At 41.2% G+C, this 19,698-nt stretch overlaps 2 protein-coding genes across 3 annotated transcripts in view; one reads left to right on the top strand and one right to left on the bottom strand.

Annotated features, from left to right (window-relative positions):
• lrfn1 (leucine rich repeat and fibronectin type III domain containing 1) overlaps nucleotides 1-8,553 on the top strand; it is a 147,847-nt gene extending 139,294 nt beyond the window's left edge. For both annotated transcript variants that reach the window (XM_036001400.1, XM_031296367.2), the window contains 2 exons: nucleotides 2,832-4,227; nucleotides 6,624-8,553. In XM_036001400.1, the coding sequence (XP_035857293.1) occupies nucleotides 2,852-4,227; nucleotides 6,624-7,524 (2,277 nt within the window). In that variant the 5' untranslated portion in view covers nucleotides 2,832-2,851 and the 3' untranslated portion in view covers nucleotides 7,525-8,553. The remainder of the gene's footprint in view (nucleotides 1-2,831; nucleotides 4,228-6,623) is intronic.
• A 7,039-nt stretch (nucleotides 8,554-15,592) lies between these two features.
• nkapd1 (NKAP domain containing 1) lies at nucleotides 15,593-19,094 on the bottom strand. Its single transcript, XM_031296368.2, is given in 7 exon segments — nucleotides 15,593-16,316; nucleotides 16,980-17,033; nucleotides 17,251-17,391; nucleotides 17,537-17,625; nucleotides 18,608-18,684; nucleotides 18,987-19,016; nucleotides 19,019-19,094. Coding segments are annotated over 7 exon segments (906 nt in total). The 3' UTR covers nucleotides 15,593-15,877.
• Between the last annotated feature and the right edge of the window lie 604 nt (nucleotides 19,095-19,698).

Below are 19,698 nucleotides of genomic sequence, written 5' to 3'. Positions count from 1 at the left end.
CCCGGAGTTCTCCTTTAATTTGTACCTCAGTTGATTTAGTTTCTGAATAAGTCAGAATGTGAATCCAAGTCTAAGTAATCCATCAGAGGAATCCTCTGTGAAAGGTTGTGCTCCTGCATGACTGGACACAAAAACAAAAAACCTAAACTCCAGTTCACCCTGTGTTATCGATTTGGTGGCCGCCACTAATATTAGGCCATAAAACTGTGAGGCAGAGCTGCCCTTTTCTTTTAATTTGCTCGGCCATTCATACATCTGTTCACGTCCCTTCTTACCTTCTCAGCGGCCATTAAGATTGAGGCCTTTAGTTTCGGGCAGCTCAAAATCGTCTTAATGCAATTCAAAGACCTACATTCTACACCAGAGTTGCCGTGGCAACAAAGTCACCCCCCCTCCCCCACCACCTCCTCCCTGAGATGCTGAAGGATCAATAGAGTATACTCGACGGTGAGGAAATGCTCTGGCACAGATGGTCCTCTGAGAAACCATGAGCTTTGTGGCCTAGTTACCATCTGAAAACTAACACAATCAAGCAAGCTCACTCATTATACAAACTTGGGCAACAGTGGTAGAATAAATTTGAATTAAAGATCATAATACTGTTGAAATTATCTCACCCTACTATAGTTTTTATATAGGGATCTATTTAATAGGAAGTAGGGTCTGCACTGCGGTAGCCTACTTTATTGTTTTAGCTTCCCCAGCATCTTTAAAAAAAGGAAATATGGGGAATTAATTTAGACAAGGCGGGCACGCTGTGCTGCCAACAATAAAGGAGCATCACTAAATAAATAAATTCTCTCAGGGGGGGTTGCATTTTCTCACACAGTGTACCACCCAGTGTGTGTTTTTGCACATTGAAATGGTTCAACTGTGGGTGGGTGTGTGTGTTGTATTTTTATCTTGCTTGTATATTTTTTGTTGAATAAATTGCAAAGGAGAAATTATTTTCAATTTTAAACGGTTAAGGTGGTTGTATTTCAAAGATAGGGGTCATAGCTAAGCCTGCAGTCATAGCAGGGAGGGAGGGAAGTGTAAACACAAACCAAGCGAAGGTTTGGGTCCAGTGTATTTCTTAAATACAGTCTAATGCTGATCCCTACAGCGATGTAGTAATACAACAGCCAATGTTGAGTTATTGTGATCAACAAACTTTGAGAAACTACCCCACTGTTGTGAACTTGTGTTCCAAGTTGTCCTACTTCTCTCAGAAAATGGCATAATGCAAACCCAGATTTTAATGAGAGCTCTGATTGGACAGCAGTATTTTATAGTTAACGAGGTGCCCTGTTGTCTGTCAACAGTAGCCAGACAGCCTTTGAGCGTGTGTCTGTGCAAGAGAGCGGAAAAAGGAAGTTTGAGAAGTTTTGAGCACTGGCTGGTCAAATGCAACACAGGTTGATGTAAAATGACAAAAAAATCACTCTAAATTTCTCTCACTGTCTTGAACAACAACTCTTATCAGACCAGTTTTAATTTAAGACTGAAGAGTGAAAACATATTCTTTGTGCAAAGACTATGAATAAGGCAACGCTTGAGACATGGAGGTTGAGTGCTTGGCTTGTGCTTTATTTCTGTTATGAAATTTGATACGTGGCATTTAATTCAGTCCGTGAATCTAACCGCAGGCATTTTTAAATCAAATTCAATTTAAGGTTATCTGTACTGAGACATTAGATGCTTTTGCTTTGGGCGTACTGGGGGACAAAATCAGTGGTGCAAAGGACGTCAGCATCACCTCAACATGGTGGAATGTAGATAAAGAGTCCCTAAAATTAGTCATGACAAATTGGATGAAGCATCAAAAATGCTGAAAAACTTACACTATTTGTGTTTTGAAATCCACAGCCAGCTTTTCCCGAGGGAATTAAAAAATAATTATGCTGGACCTCTAAAAAAGAGGGAGATCAAAAGTGTCACCCTGTGGGGTTGGGTGGGGTAGTGGGCTGGTTGTCATCCCTTTACTTTATCGGCGCTAACAGGCTCTCTCATCAACTGTGAAGCTTAAGGCGTTAGCAATCAAGAGGAAAAACCACTGACAATGTGGCATCAGCACATCACCGTTTGTGTTCCACTGGGGTCTCTTATGGTTATTACAGCCAAGGTTCCATTTTTACTCCCGTCACCACAGGCGACTTCTCTCTGAGACTGAAATCAATACCTCTAAATGGGAATCAGAGAATCAGAACATCCTCAATGCCTCCATTGGACAGACTCGAAAACAACCCCTACTTCCGCCGTTTTCACCTTTTTAACTTTTTGTTGCCGTGATTTACATGACAGGTTTCTGTCTAATTTTGCAATACATCTCAGAAGCATAGGGAGAGCAGAGAGCATGAAAAGGTCATGAAAATCCTCGAGCGCTGCTGACAAGCGCCCTTTTCTACCCTTAGTTCTCCATCCTGATGTGGAGTTCAGAGCAAAAACAAACACACAAGCCTTGTTATGTGATGGAAATGTACATGGCAGTTTCCTAATATACAGTAGGAAAACTGTCCTGTGATCATTCAAGAAATGATATGGTTCAATGGTGATGCAGCCTGGTGGCACAAAAAAAACATTCTGTTATTTCCATTAAAAGGCTACAGAGACATGGGCTTCTGACAGCGTTGGTGCAGCCTTTCATCATCCCGTGTGCCATTATTTCTGAAAAGCTCCATTTCATTTTGTGATTGATACCTTGCTGGCAGCCTTTGCAGTTTTGGTCAGAGTCTTGAGTTTTGCAGCAGGCTCTCATAAAGGCTTTGATGCTATTTATTAATTCAAAGATCTCTATTTTTTTTTGACTCAATGTCTCTCTTATTTTATTTTTTTGTCTGTCTCACACACAGGACCTAGAAAGAGATCAACAATGGACCGGCTGATTCTGTGTGTGCTGCTGTGTGCAGTCCTAGTGAAGGGATACAGCTGCCCCGGCCGCTGTATCTGTCAGCACCTCTCCCCCACTCTGACTCTGCTCTGTGCTAAGACTGGTCTGTTGTTTGTGCCCCCCACCATCGACCGCAAGACCGTGGAGCTGCGGCTCACGGACAACTTCATCACCATCATCCGCAGGAAAGACTTTTTCAACATGACTAGTTTGGTCCACCTCACCTTGTCCCGTAACACCATCAGCCAGGTCACCCCCCACGCCTTCGTCGGCCTGAGATCGCTGCGGGCGCTCCACATGGATGGCAACCGCCTCAGTGTGATAAAGACGGACTACTTTAAAGGCCTCATCAACCTGCGGCACCTCATCCTGGGAAACAACCAGATCCACCAGGTGGCCCCCACCTCCTTTGATGAGTTTGTTTCCACCATAGAGGACTTGGATCTTTCCAATAACAACCTGCGCACCCTTCCCTGGGAAGCCATAGCACGAATGACCAACATTAACACGCTCACGCTGGACCACAACCTGATCGACCACATTGGAGCGGGGACTTTTACGCTGCTCACCAAGCTGGTCCGCCTGGACATGACGTCAAACAGGCTGCAGAAGCTGCCGCCAGACAGCCTGTTCCAGCACGCGCAGGTCCTGTCCGAGCCCACGGGCTCCAGCTCCTCCACGCTGGCGGTGAGCTTCGGGGGAAACCCTCTCCACTGTAACTGCGAGCTGCTGTGGCTCCGCAGGCTGACGAGAGAGGATGATCTGGAGACCTGTGCCTCGCCAGAGCACCTCATGGACAAATATTTCTGGTCGATCCAAGAGGAGGAGTTTATCTGTGAGCCTCCACTGATCACCAAACATCTTTCCACTAAGCCCTTTGTGATGGAAGGCCAGGGTGTTACTCTGAAATGCAAAGCAGTGGGTGATCCAGACCCAGAGATTCACTGGCGCTCACCAGATGGCAAGCTGGTGCATAATAACTCCCGCACCATCCTGTATGATAATGGCACCCTTGATATTCTCATCACCACGCTGAAGGACAGCGGGGCATTTAATTGTGTGGCGTCCAATGCCGCAGGCATCGCCACAGCTGCTGTCGAGATCAACATGATCCCCTTACCCTTGTTTGTTAACAACACAGGCCACATGCGTGAGGACCCGGGCCTCTCAGACATCACCACCTCCTCCAAATCTGGCAATGACACCAAAGGCTACGACAAGCAGGACAGGAGGGTGATGGTCACTGAGCTGACCTCCTCCTCCGCTGTACTCCGTTGGCCATCTGAGCGCCATATCCCCGGCATCAGGATGTACCAGATTCAGTACAACAGCACGGCAGATGATACTTTGGTGTACAGGTAAGCCACGGTGCAGGGGGTGGATGGGGGGAGGGAGGGGAGGGGAGGGAGGTAGAGCAGGGACATGAGGAAAGGTGAGGCATCTGGAGTTACCATCTGCTGAATGACACAACAGTTCATTATGGCAGACTGACAGATCCCAAAGATGCAACATGATTAAGTATGTCCAAAAATAAGCAGATCCCCTATAGTGTAGTCTGGGGATAAACTGAGCAGGGACATTATAAAGTATAATGCATTAAAATGCATTGAAATAATAATATGCACACAATGTTTCGATCTCTGATATTTGAGTAGGTTGTTGCAATCAGCTGAAGAGACTGTGGAGTCCAGCACTAATGGACTAAACGGCCTGTAAAGCATCATTAAAATATAATATGATGATAAACAATAACATGAGGTCCAACTTTTTCACTACATGTAACTGTATCATTAGAAAGTTCCTGCATTAATTGGTTGAAACACAGAGTGTGATTAGATGTGGTTGTCTATTTAGTTATTGTAGGTAAAGTAGCAATACCACACTATAAAATACTCCATTACTAGTAAAAGTCCTGAATTCAAAATTTCTAAGCAGCATTTTAGTGTAGTGGCTGGTCGAGGTGGATCTAGGTTTTAACTACTTTTTATACAGATAGTTTGATTAGTCCAGTGTTTCGCAACCATTTCTGCTACATAGCTTTACATTAATTTTTTTGTACTTTACTATTGGATAATTTGACCTTTTGGGGCCTGAAATACTGTAGTTATTTAACTGAAACTATCACTTGTTGGTGGAACTGCTAACAGCTCATAGACATCTGACATATTGCAACAAGACCCAACCAGACTCTGATTTATATAAGGGGTCAAAAAGCATGAAAAAGATTGGAAACCACTGGTTTCAATTTAAACAATGCTTTGTATTTTATAAAATTATTATATTTTAAATGATAAATATGAATCTGAAAAAGAACTAATTACCACAGCTGTCACATTAAAAAAGAGAATATTTCCCTGTGAAATGTAGTTAAGTAGAAGTATAAAGTGCATAAGTGTAAAAGTAAAATGGAAATAATCAAGAAAGTAAAGCACTTGAGTCAATGTACTTAATTACTTTCCACCAGAGAGTATTAGCAACAAAATGTAACTTAACATAGTGTCAAACTTATAGCTGAGGTGGAGCGATCATATTTTATAGGCTGACTATAATGTGTTTTGTATATAAAAACTTAAAAAGTAGCTAGTGATTATAGCTGCCAAATGAATATAATGTAGTGGAGTAAAAAGTGCAATAGTTCCCTCTGAAATGTGGTGGTGGAGGAGTATAAAGTATCATACAAAATATGTCAAAATTGTACTTGAGCCACTTTTCACCACTGCAACACACATAGAGGAATACTGTACAAGCACAAGGTCAGTATACTGTTGGCAAGTTCCCTATAGTAAGTTGCAATATACAGTACTGTATAAGTGAAGTTGCAATGTGTAATATATAAAGTGCACATAAAGAAAAATGGCAAAATCAATAAACCTGAGTTACTGTTTTTTAAATAGTTAGTACTAACTATTTAAAAAAACCAGTAACTGTATTAACATTTGCAAACTTTCTTAAAACACTGTTTTAAATATGAGAATGAGTTTGATGTGTTTCTAATGTAGTATGTGACGCACATGAACTGAATCTGGTATACCGAGAAGCACTTCAGGATTTATGTATTCATGGAGCGAGTTAATAGTTAATTTTTTTTTAGGTTTTATCAGATATAATGAGTCGCTCTCCTGTATAATTTTCCCATCCAGTTTAGGCATGGAGCTGAGTGTTGTTTTGTCTTTAGGAGGTACATTATTACCTACAAATGATAACCATCAAAGTCTCCCTTTAGGGAAAAGGAACACACTTCTAATTATATTAACGCCAATGTTGACCTGAAGACAATCTCTCCTTCCTCCATCCTATTTAGACTTGTGTAATCTTGCAGTTGTCGAAAAATGTGACCTTGGGTGCCTTAACTGCCTTCACATCATGCTTCACTTGTCCTGCAACCTGCAGCTGTTGTGGCATATTCTTGAGACAGCGAGCCTAGTCTGCCTTGTTTATCACCTTGCAGTTTACCCTTGCTCTCATTTTCTACAGAAAATGGAAATAGAGCAACTTCTAAATGCTATTTTATGATATAACATATTCTCTCACATCAGTCAACTTTAACAAGGTGTTGTGCGTTTTATGTTTGTCTACCAGAATGAGTGATATTTAATGCTGGAGCTGTGACAGCCCTGTTGTCTTTCTGTTGTGTGGAACTGACACCTTTATGTGATTTAATATGCCTTATGCAAATCAGTAAATGTGGGCGTTGTAATTCCGATGATTAATCGTCTACATCTTCACCACCGCACTATGTTTCTTTCCTCTGCAGAATGATCCCATCTACCAGCAAGAACTTCTTAATCAATGATCTGGCCGCGGGGCGGGAGTATGACCTTTGTGTGCTGGCGGTTTACGACGACGGCATCACATCGCTAACGGCCACACGTGTGGTCGGCTGTGTGCAGTTCCACACAGCCAGTGAGGTCAGCCAGTGCCGCTTCATGCACAGCCAGTTCCTGGGAGGCACTATGATCATCATTATTGGTGGTATAATTGTTGCTTCAGTGCTGGTGTTCATTATCATTCTGATGATCCGTTACAAGGCCTACAGCAGCCCAGAGGACGGCAAGACCAAGGTCAGCTCCAGCATGCACTCGCAGACCAATGGCAGCCAGCAGCGGCTGCAGCGCTCCGCCTCCAAGCAACCGTCTGACGAGGGTCAGCGGGAAGCTCACACGCCCAAAGAGTGCATGGCGCTGGTTCTGAGGGTGGACAATGAGAAGAAGGAGGATCCAGCAGCCATCACTGCCACCCTGGAGGTGGAGCTGCCACCCCTGAGTGTAGAAAAGATGAAGAGAAGAACCAGCCTGGATGCACAGTGCTCCGGCCCCCCATCTGAGGACACGCAGACGGACAGTAGCCTGACGGGCTCCACCATGTCCCTGTGTCTCATAGGCCCCAACGCTGGCACCAAGGAGGCTCCCAGGCTTAAGGACAAGAAAGCTGCCCTGGCCAACATGGGATTGCTCCCAAATGAGCTGGCACGAACTAGGCACAGATTCTCTTTTGATGGGGGGGATTACTCCATTTTTCAGAGTCATAGTTACCCACGCAGAGCGAGGACGAGGTGGCACAAGTCCACCAACCAGCTCAACATGGAGTCATCGCCGCTCGCCAACAGGAGAGTTACATTCAGCAGCACTGAGTGGATGCTTGAGAGCACAGTCTGAGGAAAGCAGTGTAGCCGGCAAAAATAACCCCGGCTCAGCCACACACAGACATAAGCACACATGTAAAAACACAAATATGTCTACATGCCATATAACAGACACTTTTCCTGCACACAGCAAATTATAAACAGGAACAGAAGCACATTTACATACACATGCAAAGTTTCTGTCAGTTGCTGGAGAAGAACAAAGTCTCCCTTCATCCTGCCTCCCCATCATACTCCCAGAGAGGTTTGTTGGCCATGTCCTGTCTTTATGCAGCAGTGCCTTATTCTAAAAAATGTACGAATGGAGGATGCTGCTGACTGTAGTCATAAACCGTCCTCTTTATCATTGCCTCCCACCCTGATATTGGGAAGCATTTCTTCGGATTTTTAATTTGCTCCTTTTTTCTGTGACATGCCAAGGGGGTGTGACGTTTGGATTTGACTGTTTAATTGTTAAAAAACAGAAAAACAAGAGAAAAAAAGCTTCATCATCATAACTGTAAAGTGAGCAACCAGGTATCCTGTTATGTCAATCATGTTTTGGGTTCTTTAAAAAAAAAACAAAAAAAAAAACTTTTGCACAGAAGACACGAGATACAAGGACAAGTATCACCACCAGACTAAACAATAATAATAATTAAAAAAAAGAACAGGATTTTACACATGCCGATTTCTAATGTTAGCATAGAGATGATGGACCTGGGAATCGACCGTGGATTCCTCTTTGACGGTCGGACTGTATGATGTTAAATACGTATTGTTCCAGATGTGACTGTATATTAATCGGTACTGTATCTGGCTGGTCTAGATAAAAAGACAACATACAAAAAAGACATATATAAGTATATTAAAACATTGGTGTATGTGTACTAACTATGTAAGTAAGTAAGTCATATCTCACATGACTTTTTACAAAGCATTTGGGTGTTGGCTGCAAGTTTTTACATTAAAAACCTGTGTCATCACACCGCTCCCTATTTAGTATGTCAAAGTTTGGACCATTTATCCCCTCACGAAGGGTATTAAATTTTGTGTGGGTTAAGTGTATCAGTGGCGTTTTATTCTTGTGCTTCAGGAGCAGCAGTGTGTGTCTACACGAATTGAGATGATAAATATTTGATTCCCGTGGACTATTTATAAGGCTTCTGTGAAAGCTGCACAACGGCCATGGAAGCACAGTGGTGTGTGGACCTTGGACGTGATAACTGAACAAGATGCTGAATTCAAATGCAGCCAGTTGTTGTAAACAAAGGTGTAAGATCTGTTGCATCCCACTAGGGGGAGACCAGGCGCTGTAAAGTTGCCAATAATTGCAGATTGCAGGGAAGATGCTATAAAAACCATTATGAGCAGAAGCCATGTGTAGCATCCTCCTTTTAAGATTCAGTTTCCCTCAAACTCTAATTCTAGATAAAGCTGACCTATTTAACACTTATAATCAGTACTGTATGTAAACAGTCAATAAATAGCTCATAACTCCTTCTGTGAAGCATCTGTAACAGATAATGATGAATATAACACAGCTGTAATCATATTTAATGATATGTGATTACACACATGGACAAATCCATAAAGAGCGTTAGAAAAAGTGTACGGTTTATACAGATGAAAGAAAATCACTCGCTGGCATATTTAATGCAGTTTATAATCAAGTTCAAAACTCATGAAGACATTTTGAGCTTTTAAGCCGCATCTCACAGCCTTCACTGCGTTTGTCACAGAGAGTAAAGAAGACATGTTAACAAATAGATAAATACGCCTTTGATAAATGAAATCGAATAGAAGGCATGAAGACATGTTTGTATGATTACAGCTGTGTTATATTGTAACTGTAAATACGGCATGCTTTATAAAAGGAGCCATCGTTGTCGACAAATCGATTCATAAACACTTAAAAGTGTAGTTATATCTGTTTACAACCACATTGTAATGTGTTATAAACCATCATTGGTTGTTTGTATACTGCATTTAATACAGTGGGTTAAATAATGTGCTCCAGAAAAAAGGCATGACAGTGGGAAAAGATAAGATCAGGGTGGATGAGGGATATATGTTTGCTCCCACCCTCTCTCTCTGATTACAGCTACTTAGCACAGGCTGAGATGAAACTTAGCTGCATAGACAGAAAAGAGATAAAACATGGAGCAGAGAGATAAGTCACACTGGAGGGTTTCAATCCTCTTGAATTTCCTATTTGCATCCTCAGTGAAAGAGAGGATTGAGTCTAAGAACGGGGTCATCCCTTCTTTTTTCCCCCTCATCATTCTTAGCCAGCTTTCAGCCAAAAAATTACATTTTAGCTTGTTTTTACAGCTAGAAGAATACTTAACTTTACAGTTATTGCTCAGCTGTCAATTTGTTTAGCTAAATTTTCCCACCCCTGTCCATCTCCTCTTTAACTACTGATAGCTTCCAGGGTGGAAATGTGCTGCTGACCATTTCTTACAGCAAGAGAAGCGTTTCTCTCTGCTCATATGTGCAACCATTATTCAACACAAAATCTGCTTAGGCAGGAGGAGGCTGAGACTTCAGCCAGTCTTCAAAATTAGCCAGGGCAGTCAAACTAGCGAACACTGGGAGTACAGCAAAGCGTGTTGTGTCTCATCAGCAGTTCTGAGTGACTGCAACAAAAAAGTGCCCAGTGAGAGTTTTTTTTTTCACTGAAGATCCCATTTTATGTTTAATGCATAGTAATGTGTGTTTGAAAAGTCCAATCTGAACATGGTTTAGTACAACATGTTTTAAGCCAAGAACCCCTAATTTGAGAGAGAGATGGAGCAGGGACCCCTTACTACATATTATATAAAATCAAGTTGCATATTAAACTGGGCCTACAATAACGTGTGGGGTGGCCTAAAGCCTTTATACATACCTTTTTAGTGCATAGAATACTAAGCTATCAAAATAACTGTTGGTATGATTTTATAAATCACGTTTTAATGTAAAAAATTTAAAATACACGTGGCACAGTGAATCCTTAGGATGAACTGTATGTGGATGGCTACCTTACCTATAGGCCAGTAAGCCTATCATCAGGGTGTTGTTTTCACAAATAAGCTGATTTATATTTGCTAATAACATGTTAAGACATTTTAATTTTTGAAAAAAACTTTCAAAAGTTGCAAAGAAACTCCCTTCATTCATTTCGTCTGATAATGGTCTAATATTTTTTTGCAAGTTAGACAGTTTGTGGGAGTTTCTCTGCAGCTTTACTCATCCCCCTCCGACGCCCCTGTCTCACGTTATAGATGTGCGAAGTATTTTTCTGTTCTAAAAAAAACAAATAAACTGGACCCCCTGTTGAAGATCTCTGGTTTGGTAGGTATAACGGCTAAAGTCTTAACCATGCATGCTCTACAATATCACGACTTTTTTTCAACAAACCATATTCCAACTGTGCTAAATCTCGCTGATGCAAAATGTGTATCAATTGTTTCTGTGATTTTACTTAATTTACTTAAATATGATAGCTGCAAAAATGAACACCTGTGGTTCCAATTGGATCCCTTTGTTGCTGGTTTTCCATTAGCCTGAAAATGGAGTAAATCAACATACTTTATACATTTTCTGTGGAGAGAAATTCTGTATCTGAAACTTTAAATTAGGATGAAAACAGCCATTTTCCTAAATCTGCTGCCATCTCAACCATTTGAGGAGACTCGCAGTAGGCTAATGGACAAAAGTTGCAATCCACAATGAGGAATCGCTTTTTGAGAGTTACAGTATGAGTTGCATACATATTTCATTATTTATTATGTAGCAAAATGCGAATTCGGACAAATTATACGGGTACTTTAATTTGCATTTGAGTCTATTAGTGACGCTGCAGCCTAACTGCTTTGATCTATAAATCATGAACCTGCTAACATGCTCACAATTAGGGTTTTTCCATAGTAGGGGACCATGCCATGAACTGCACAGCAAGGCAACTGTTTACCTTGCTGTGTGTCACAAGCCACAGTGAGCCATTTTCAGCTCACTGTAGCTGGTACTGTACTATTCCTCCCTGCAAATTCTTGCTTAAACTGATCTGATCTGACCGAATAGTGCAGAATCCCAATAAAAGAATCCCGCTGGTTTGCCAGCGGAAAGCTTTTAATGTGAAGCAGCCTAACTTAACACCGCTCCTGTACGTCTGACAGCGGTCAGTAAACAGAAGAATAAGGCTGAGATCTGAAAGTACAAAAAGGTCAGGAACACAGGAGTGAAACTGAACTCCAAACCACAGAGATTCAGATAGAAGCTACAGTAGTACTGAGAGCTGAGCACAGAGCTTTCTCTGTAGTCTCCAGCACAGAAACACAAGTTTAGCTTCTGAGGACACAGCTAAGGGGATGTTCACCATGTTAGTTAGCTTGTTAGCATGCTAACATTTGCTAATTGGCACTAAAGTTAGAGGATCACCAAAGTTATTACAATTGATCCTGAGGGCGACATGAATGTGTGGACAAATAATGACAGCCGTCATTGGGGTACATCCTCTGGGAACCACCAATGTCTGTACAAAATGTTGTGCCAATCCATCATGTAAATGTTGAGATATTTTAGTCTGGACCAATGTGGAGGACTGACCATAGATACGAGTTTTGTTAATTGTGGAAACAACACCATTACTTCTGCCATCTTAACCATTTGTGGAGACTTGCAGTAACAGACATTAGCAAAGAGTTGCACTTTGTATTGAGGAATGGCTTTTATAGTATCAAGTGCACAACTACTTGTCATTCTTTTTAATGCAGCAAGAACATACATGCTATATATTGGTTGCTGTTTTTTCTAGATAATTATTTTATAAAGAAGTTGTCTTAACTAGATACGTGCGACCATAAAACACACTCAATTTGGGATTCTGCCCTCTTGCCAAATGCTTATTAACCTTAACAATGTGTTTTAAAAACCTCCGTCAACACTGATTTGACCAGCCGAGTTTGGTTTGCTTTATTCCATTTCCAAGATCTGGGCAGTTGCAGCAAAACTCAACACAGCCCACACTCTGCTGCTTAGAGAGAACACTTAGCCTATTGACACAGACTCAGAAAAGTGCTTCAGGCTTCTCCACTACGCACACACTTTCAAAATGGTTTACCAACACGAATTCCTTCAGCATCAGATTATCTAAAAATACCCAGTAGGCACAGGCGTACTACTTGTTACTAGGTTACTTTATTTTAGTTATTTAAAATGTTAAATACAAATGTAGTCTAGAAAGTGTGGTAGGAGGAAACTAACCAGTGGCACAGAACATTGTTTATATGGCTTGATTAGTGTTGTTAATGAGTGTTGTGTTCACTTTTTATGTTCAGGGCTGTTTCTGAAAAGTACATTACCTAAGCAATAGAGCCTTACTGCTCTTCAGTATAGTTGTGAACCACTGAGTGCTCTTTGACTAGAGCAGCAGTCGAAGAGCACTTGGTCAAATCCTTACATTTATTCACTTTGATCATGAATAGCAGCTTATTAAGGTATATCTCCTGCATCATTAAAAAGACTGCATGTTCTGGGACGGGACTCTTTGATCAATGACGGCCTATAAGGAGAGGACGCTGCCCTCTGTGTATTTCTTTACAAACAGCCTGACAGATTAAAAAATAAATAAATCACAAGACTACAAATCGGAAATGTAGTTTTCCTCATGCCGTATGTTATTTCCAAAAAATCAATACATGAATTATTAACTCACTCATCTAAACTTCCACCTCATTACAATGCTGTATTTGTCTCTGAACACGGGTAGAAACTGTTTCTTAAATTTATATTACAGTATGTTTAGGAACCAATAACAGGTCTGTGACACATTTTACCATATCTGTTAAAGGATACAGTTAGCGGTATTATTATTTTCTAAGAGCTGTATGAAAATTGTTTCACTTTGTAAAAAACCAAACGCACCCTGACCTTTCCTTAAATTGGTATAACACATTTAATAAGTAACCCACATTTAAACCATAATATTTGAATGAAGCTTAGCGTAAGTTCATTCAGGAAGACTACTATAGGGGCTTTCCGACCGGAGGGATTTTTGCAGTTCTTAGAACTACACGTTCCTAGAACACTTTTTTCGTCGTGTTCCGACAGGAAAAATTGGGGATTTTTAAGTTCCTCTGGCCTCAGTAGCGTACTTTTTTAGCTCCTACTTCAGAGCAGGGTCTTTTCCCTTTTCCTAGGTGTACTTGATTGGTCACGCCCACTGCCAACTCGGAACTTGCAGACAGAGCAACAACCAACAACGGGACATTTAACAATTTTCACCATCTTATTCATCATTAAATTCACTTCTGACAACGTTTTAGGCGAGAAATTAACTGTTTAGATTTCGAATATAGGCAGTCTTGCGAAAATTGATGCCGAATTTACAATTTGCTTCAAAGTTTTCGGAGTTGAGAACCTCCATGAAGTGAGGCGACAGCCAGCAGGCGCCTGCCCTGGCCTCTAGCTTGTCGCTCGGCCATTCTTGCTCAGACACCTCGCTGTAAGCCCGAGGTCTCGTAAATAAGAGGCTTTTATTTCGCCGTTGACGGATCGTTTCTTTAAATAGCACAACACATGTCCATCATAAGATTAACGGGAACCTGTGGTTAACTGTCTTTTTGGGAAGAGTAGTTCTTAGAACTGCTTAGAAGTGTACTTTTCCTCTAAAAAGTACAAGTACTGTCGGAAAGCACCTTATGCTTCACATTTCTCTCTCTCCCAACCTAATCAGCTGCATTGTCATCAGCTGAATGTGGGCGTTTACTCTTTCAGTTAAACCAACCAGATTTTGCCACAATCTCTGAGCTATCGCGTTATTGCATTCAAACTTTAAATCTGTCTACTCTTTGCTGCTGTCAGTTGTCATTTCAGGCAAAAATCACTGCGACCCTCCTCCACCCCATTCACCTCATCAGGTTCCCATCATTCCCAGCACCCAGGTGTTCCTTCATCAGAAGCCCTGCTTCACATCACATCCATCCGGATCTTCAGGCTTCCTTTATTCCTTCATCACCTCCACCAGTGTCTAGATTCCATCGGGGGGACATTCCTATATATCCACGGCCTCTATACCCCTTCATAATTTAACATTGTGATGGAGTCTAATCGCCAAAGACTAACACAGAGGTAGAACTGCTCTCCTCTGCATGTGGCTCTCCACTCCCACCTTATACATACTGGGAACTATATTCTCAGAAGGCGAAGCACTGCTACTTGGGCGGAGTGATTTGCTCGCAGCAACTGAGCAAACTCCAGGCGAACTCTCTGATCCTCACAACGGGGCTTCTTGTGTGCTGCGATCAAATCACTCCGCCCAAGTAGCAGTGCTTCGCCTTCTAAGAATATAGTTCCCAGTATGTATACGGTTAGAAGATGGCTGTGTCTCATGTGACCTTGTTATTTGTACACGCTGTGACTATACAAATCACAACATGTAAATAGGAAAATGTTGGCGTTATTTTGTCACTTATTGGGAGCAGTAGGCTAGTTGGAGCCAGTTACCTCCAGGATCTGTGCTAGACTAGGTTAGCGGTGGGTGCGTCAGACAGAGTTATGAGATGAGAGGGGTATGTATGGACTTATCTAACTCTGGGGGATACGGTGAATAAGCTAAAGTCCCAATAAGTCGGCGTGTTCCTTTAATGAAGTGTGGCACAAGTGAAAATTGTCTTTTTGATTTAACTATTGACTAAATTGCAATGGTAGGCTGAAATAAAAAAATTGTTTTTGTACAGTCCCTAAGCTAAATGACGTTTTGGCTACACAGACGAGTGTTACTTGTGTAAATTCATTGTTGCTTTTGCTCTTTCAATGGGATTTGTTGAATCAGAAAAATATAGACTAAAAAAAGTATTTTCCACCATTTTTAACTAACAAAAAATTAAAAGAAAACAGCAACATAGATGTTTATTTTTCACCAATGGCAATGCGCTGCGTACAAAAAAAAAAAGCAAATGCACATTTTATCATTGTTTGTCAGGAAAGTTGCATAATTTGTCCTGTTTCTCGAATAAAATGTGCTATACAAAACAGGTCAATTCAGGACAGAAGGTCTTCTTGTGAGGCAGACAGTCTGAGGCGAGAGTCACTCACAATAATCAATCAATGAGCCTGCAGCCGACAGAATTATTAACGAGGCAGGTGGTGGATGTCTCACCTTCTCTCTTCATGCTGCCTGTAGTGCTGTACAGTGTGCTTCGAGCCACTGCAGAGGTGGATGAGGTATTGCTACACAGAGCGCCCACAGAGAGGGCAGACAGCACAAGTTTGTTGATGTCTAACAAGTACAATACATAACAGCCCTGCAGAGACAAGTCCTCTGTGAAGTTAAGGCAAACAATCTGCAGTAGTTTTCTTGGTTGTTACCTGAGCTGTGCGTCTATCCATGTCTTTGAATCTCAGTCTCCAGAACTATCATCCAAGCTCGCCTCACCGGCTGCTTTCCAGTTTTTTCTGCTCTTTTTTGAGTTGGGCCCTGACTCTGAGTCTTTATGGGAGTCCTGCTTTCGCTTTTTGCGCCTTTGTGTCCGTCTCTCCCTTTCTACTTCATTACCGTCGCCTGAACTGCTTTCCTGGTTTCTCCCTCTGGTTTTTGCCGCCTTCTTGTTTTTATGTCGACTTTTAGTCCTTTTCCTCCGCTGCTTGTCTTTAGTAGCGCTGCTGTCATCGCTGCTGCTGTCGCTGCTCGAGCACTTCTTACGCTTTTCCTCCTCGTTTTTCTTCTTTTTCTTCTTCCGAGAGGATTTTTTTGATCGTTTTGATAAGCTTGCTTCTGTGGCAGACTTGGACTTTTTCATTTTGTGGCGCCTAATCTTCTTTGTGGCACTGTTTTTTTCACTAAAGACAAGACAAGTTGAACAAAATAAGCGTAGGCTAGGTAGGTGTAGTAGGAGCAATCCACCGATTTAACACATCAAGATCAGTTTACGCGTCATATGGGGTACTACTCGACTAGTGAGACAGTTGTATAATCTCCTCTGGGGATCTGGAGGAGCTTTCTAAAGTCTGAAAAAAAATAACCCTTTTTGATGTCGTCAGGGTTATTTTAGCTTTGGCTTGGAAACATCAATGTTTTAACAGACAGCCTGCTTCTTTTTTTTTTTTTTTTAAATACTGCATTTACCCAGCAGGGAGGATCTCATGCCACGTTCACACATCATATGGCATGGATGGTAGAGGTGCGAAAGATTTCCGTGTTAACGACCTGCGAGTGTTCATGTCAACAAGATGTGTGTGATTACGGAATTCATTTTGTGAGGACTAAATTACTGTGTATTGATAATATAAACACCATAGCCAAGAAATGTGGGTTTAATTGCATTAAGCGACGGTCATTGCCTGATGTGAGACAATAACAATTATTTTGTAAATATATCTCTCGCATGAGCCTCAACTTTATGGAAGTACAGTGGCAGATATCTGGAGTGCCCCTTTAAAATCGGATTTGTATCTTAATTCTTATCTCTTGCTTATTTGATGCAGTGCTGCATATTTGCTTACCTGTCGCTTTCAAACTCCTCCGGATAAAGCTCCTTGAAGCCACTATGTCCCCACCTGTGATGTGAACACATAAGATGATATAATGAAGACTTTTCAATCTCGTCTAACGCTCCTACGTTTACATTATATTGTGGATAAATGTGCACTGTGTAGAATACAAATAGGGAAACCAATTCACTTTAATCTTTTTCAGAAATTAAGCACTGAGATGTTCCCCAGACATGCAAAAAACTAAAACCTACTTAGATGAAGATTAAGACATGTACTGTACCTGTCAGGATCATTGGCCTCAAATTCATACAGTTTTCGACTCCAGTATCGAGCCTCTCTGTCATCATGTTCCGAGACTCGCTCTCTGCTGCGACTCAGGTCTCTAGGCCGATCTGATACTCGATCACAGTGCATTTGCCCCCTGGAAAACAACAATCATCAAGACATCAAATGGCAACATACGCTCACAACTCTCTAAACTGAGAGCTACATTATGAAACAAATATGTGTTGGTGTCACTTGGGTTGAGGTGGCTCAAATTAAATTGGGACAGTCAGTGTTCCTACCTCACACTCTTTGTGTCTGACAAATGTTTGGGGTGGGACGTGTGGACCTCCCAGTTTCGCATTTTCCACATCTCCATCTCCTCCTGGATCTGCAGGGGGGGGGGTCAACAAAGTAAGTGCATTAAAGACTGCCCAGACGCATACACTCACACTCTCACACACATATTACGCTTTATTTGGATTCAACAAAAGCATTTGGATATACAGAATTAAAATACTTAGAGGTTAAATACATTTAAAAAAAAAAAAAAAAAAAACCTGCATGTTAGTTTGTGAAGCATTCAGTTTGTGAACCTGCCAAACCTGCCAAATATCAGTAACCTACATTCATATCTAAGCTCATTGATATTTGTACTCAGGGCCTGAATTTGGATGACTGCATCAGAAAAAGCCAAAATCAAACTACAATCCATCTCTGGGATAAAAGTTTTCTCTTCTTGACAAAAAAAAATCTGTTTCAATAATTGTTACCATTTAAGTGTTTTTATAACATAAACGCCAAACATTACCTAGTTCCAGACTCTCTCAAATGCAAGGATATGCTGCATTTAGGTGTCCTTAACAACAAGCAATCTAAGAGACATCACCTTAGGATTTAAGAGATCGTGACGGGCCCTTTTCACAATTCTCTTATGTTTTATAGAACAAACAATCGGTTAATTGAAAAAAGAAAAATAAGCAGATTACTCAATGAAAATAATAGTTACCTTGCAGCTCTACAACTGGTAATAGAGATTATAGATTAGCGTGCTTCAGACAATGTGAATAGTTGTTTTCAGGGTATCATAGAGCAGGGTTATACTTGGGAAAAGTAAGTGTTTCTCAATTAAGTCTACAGTTCACACTGACTCAGTTGCCAGTCATCATCAGTTTAACGCAATACAATTAAACAGCACCACAAACAACAGCCTCCGAAATTATCATTGAGTTGAATCAACAGGCCTCTTTAACATAATGAAGGCAAACTATTTTCCAAGGCTGTTTTATTAAGCTGCATTAGTTTTAGCTAGGTGTACGTAATAGCAATGTACGTTTCCCACCAGTCACACAGACACACGAACTCAAACGCACCTTGTTGTGGGCATCTGTGTGGCGGATTACATTCTTCAACAACGTCTTCCCCAGCGGCTGCTTTGACATGATGACACCTGGCATGGGTAAATTCATCCATTCATTAAATAATCGACAGAATAAACCGATCTCTGGTTAATAAGCCTAAAGATACGAGTAACAAGAACAGATCCATCTTCTTAATACATGATAGCTGTAATAATTACTCTGTTACATGAACACTCAACAACATCACCTGTTAGCCTAGCTCGGTAGTTAGCTAACACTGTAGGATATTCAGATACAAAAATATAATTCAAGCAACAAGAATGAACCTGTTTGAAATATGAATAAACTACAACACGTTCGCGGTCATTTCGTAAATGTGTACAAACTGTACCGTTCCAAAACGAGTAGCATTCAAGAAGAGAAAAAATACTGCTAACAGTTTACAGCCAGCCTCTACCGGCACTTCCGCTTTAATGACATACGTAACGATGTCGCACATCTTACGTCACTGAACATTGGAAAAGGGGAACCGTGATTGGTCCAATGGTCCGTCAATAACCGAGGTAGAAGCTGAGAACCGTTCCAGTTGGTGGATATTCAACACTGGAACTGTTTTAACTGCAAAATTAGCGATATCTACGGTGGCCCTGAAGTGCAAATCACAACAGCAATAAGAAAAACGCTACGGCAAATATGAAAACACGACAGCGAATATAAAAACACGACGGCAAATAGGAAAACACGACGGCAAATAGGAAAACACGACGGCAAATATGAAAACACGACGGCAAATAGGAAAACACGACAGCAAATAGAAAAACACGACAGCAAATAGGAAAACACGACAGCAAATAGGAAAACACGACAGCAAATAGAAAAACACAACAGCAAATAGGAAAACACGACAGCAAATAGGAAAACAAAACGGCAAATATGAAAACACGACGGCAAATATGAAAACACGACAGCGAATATGAAAACACGACAGCGAATATGAAAACACGACAGCGAATATGAAAACACGACAGCAAATAGGAAAACACGACAGCAAATAGGAAAACACGACAGCAAATAGAAAATCACGACTGCAAATAGAAAAACAC

The sequence above is a fragment of the Sander lucioperca genome, chromosome 5 (genome assembly GCF_008315115.2).
Source record: "Sander lucioperca isolate FBNREF2018 chromosome 5, SLUC_FBN_1.2, whole genome shotgun sequence".
In the NCBI taxonomy this organism is placed as follows: domain Eukaryota; kingdom Metazoa; phylum Chordata; class Actinopteri; order Perciformes; family Percidae; genus Sander; species Sander lucioperca.
This window is presented reverse-complemented; position numbering and strand designations above follow the sequence as displayed.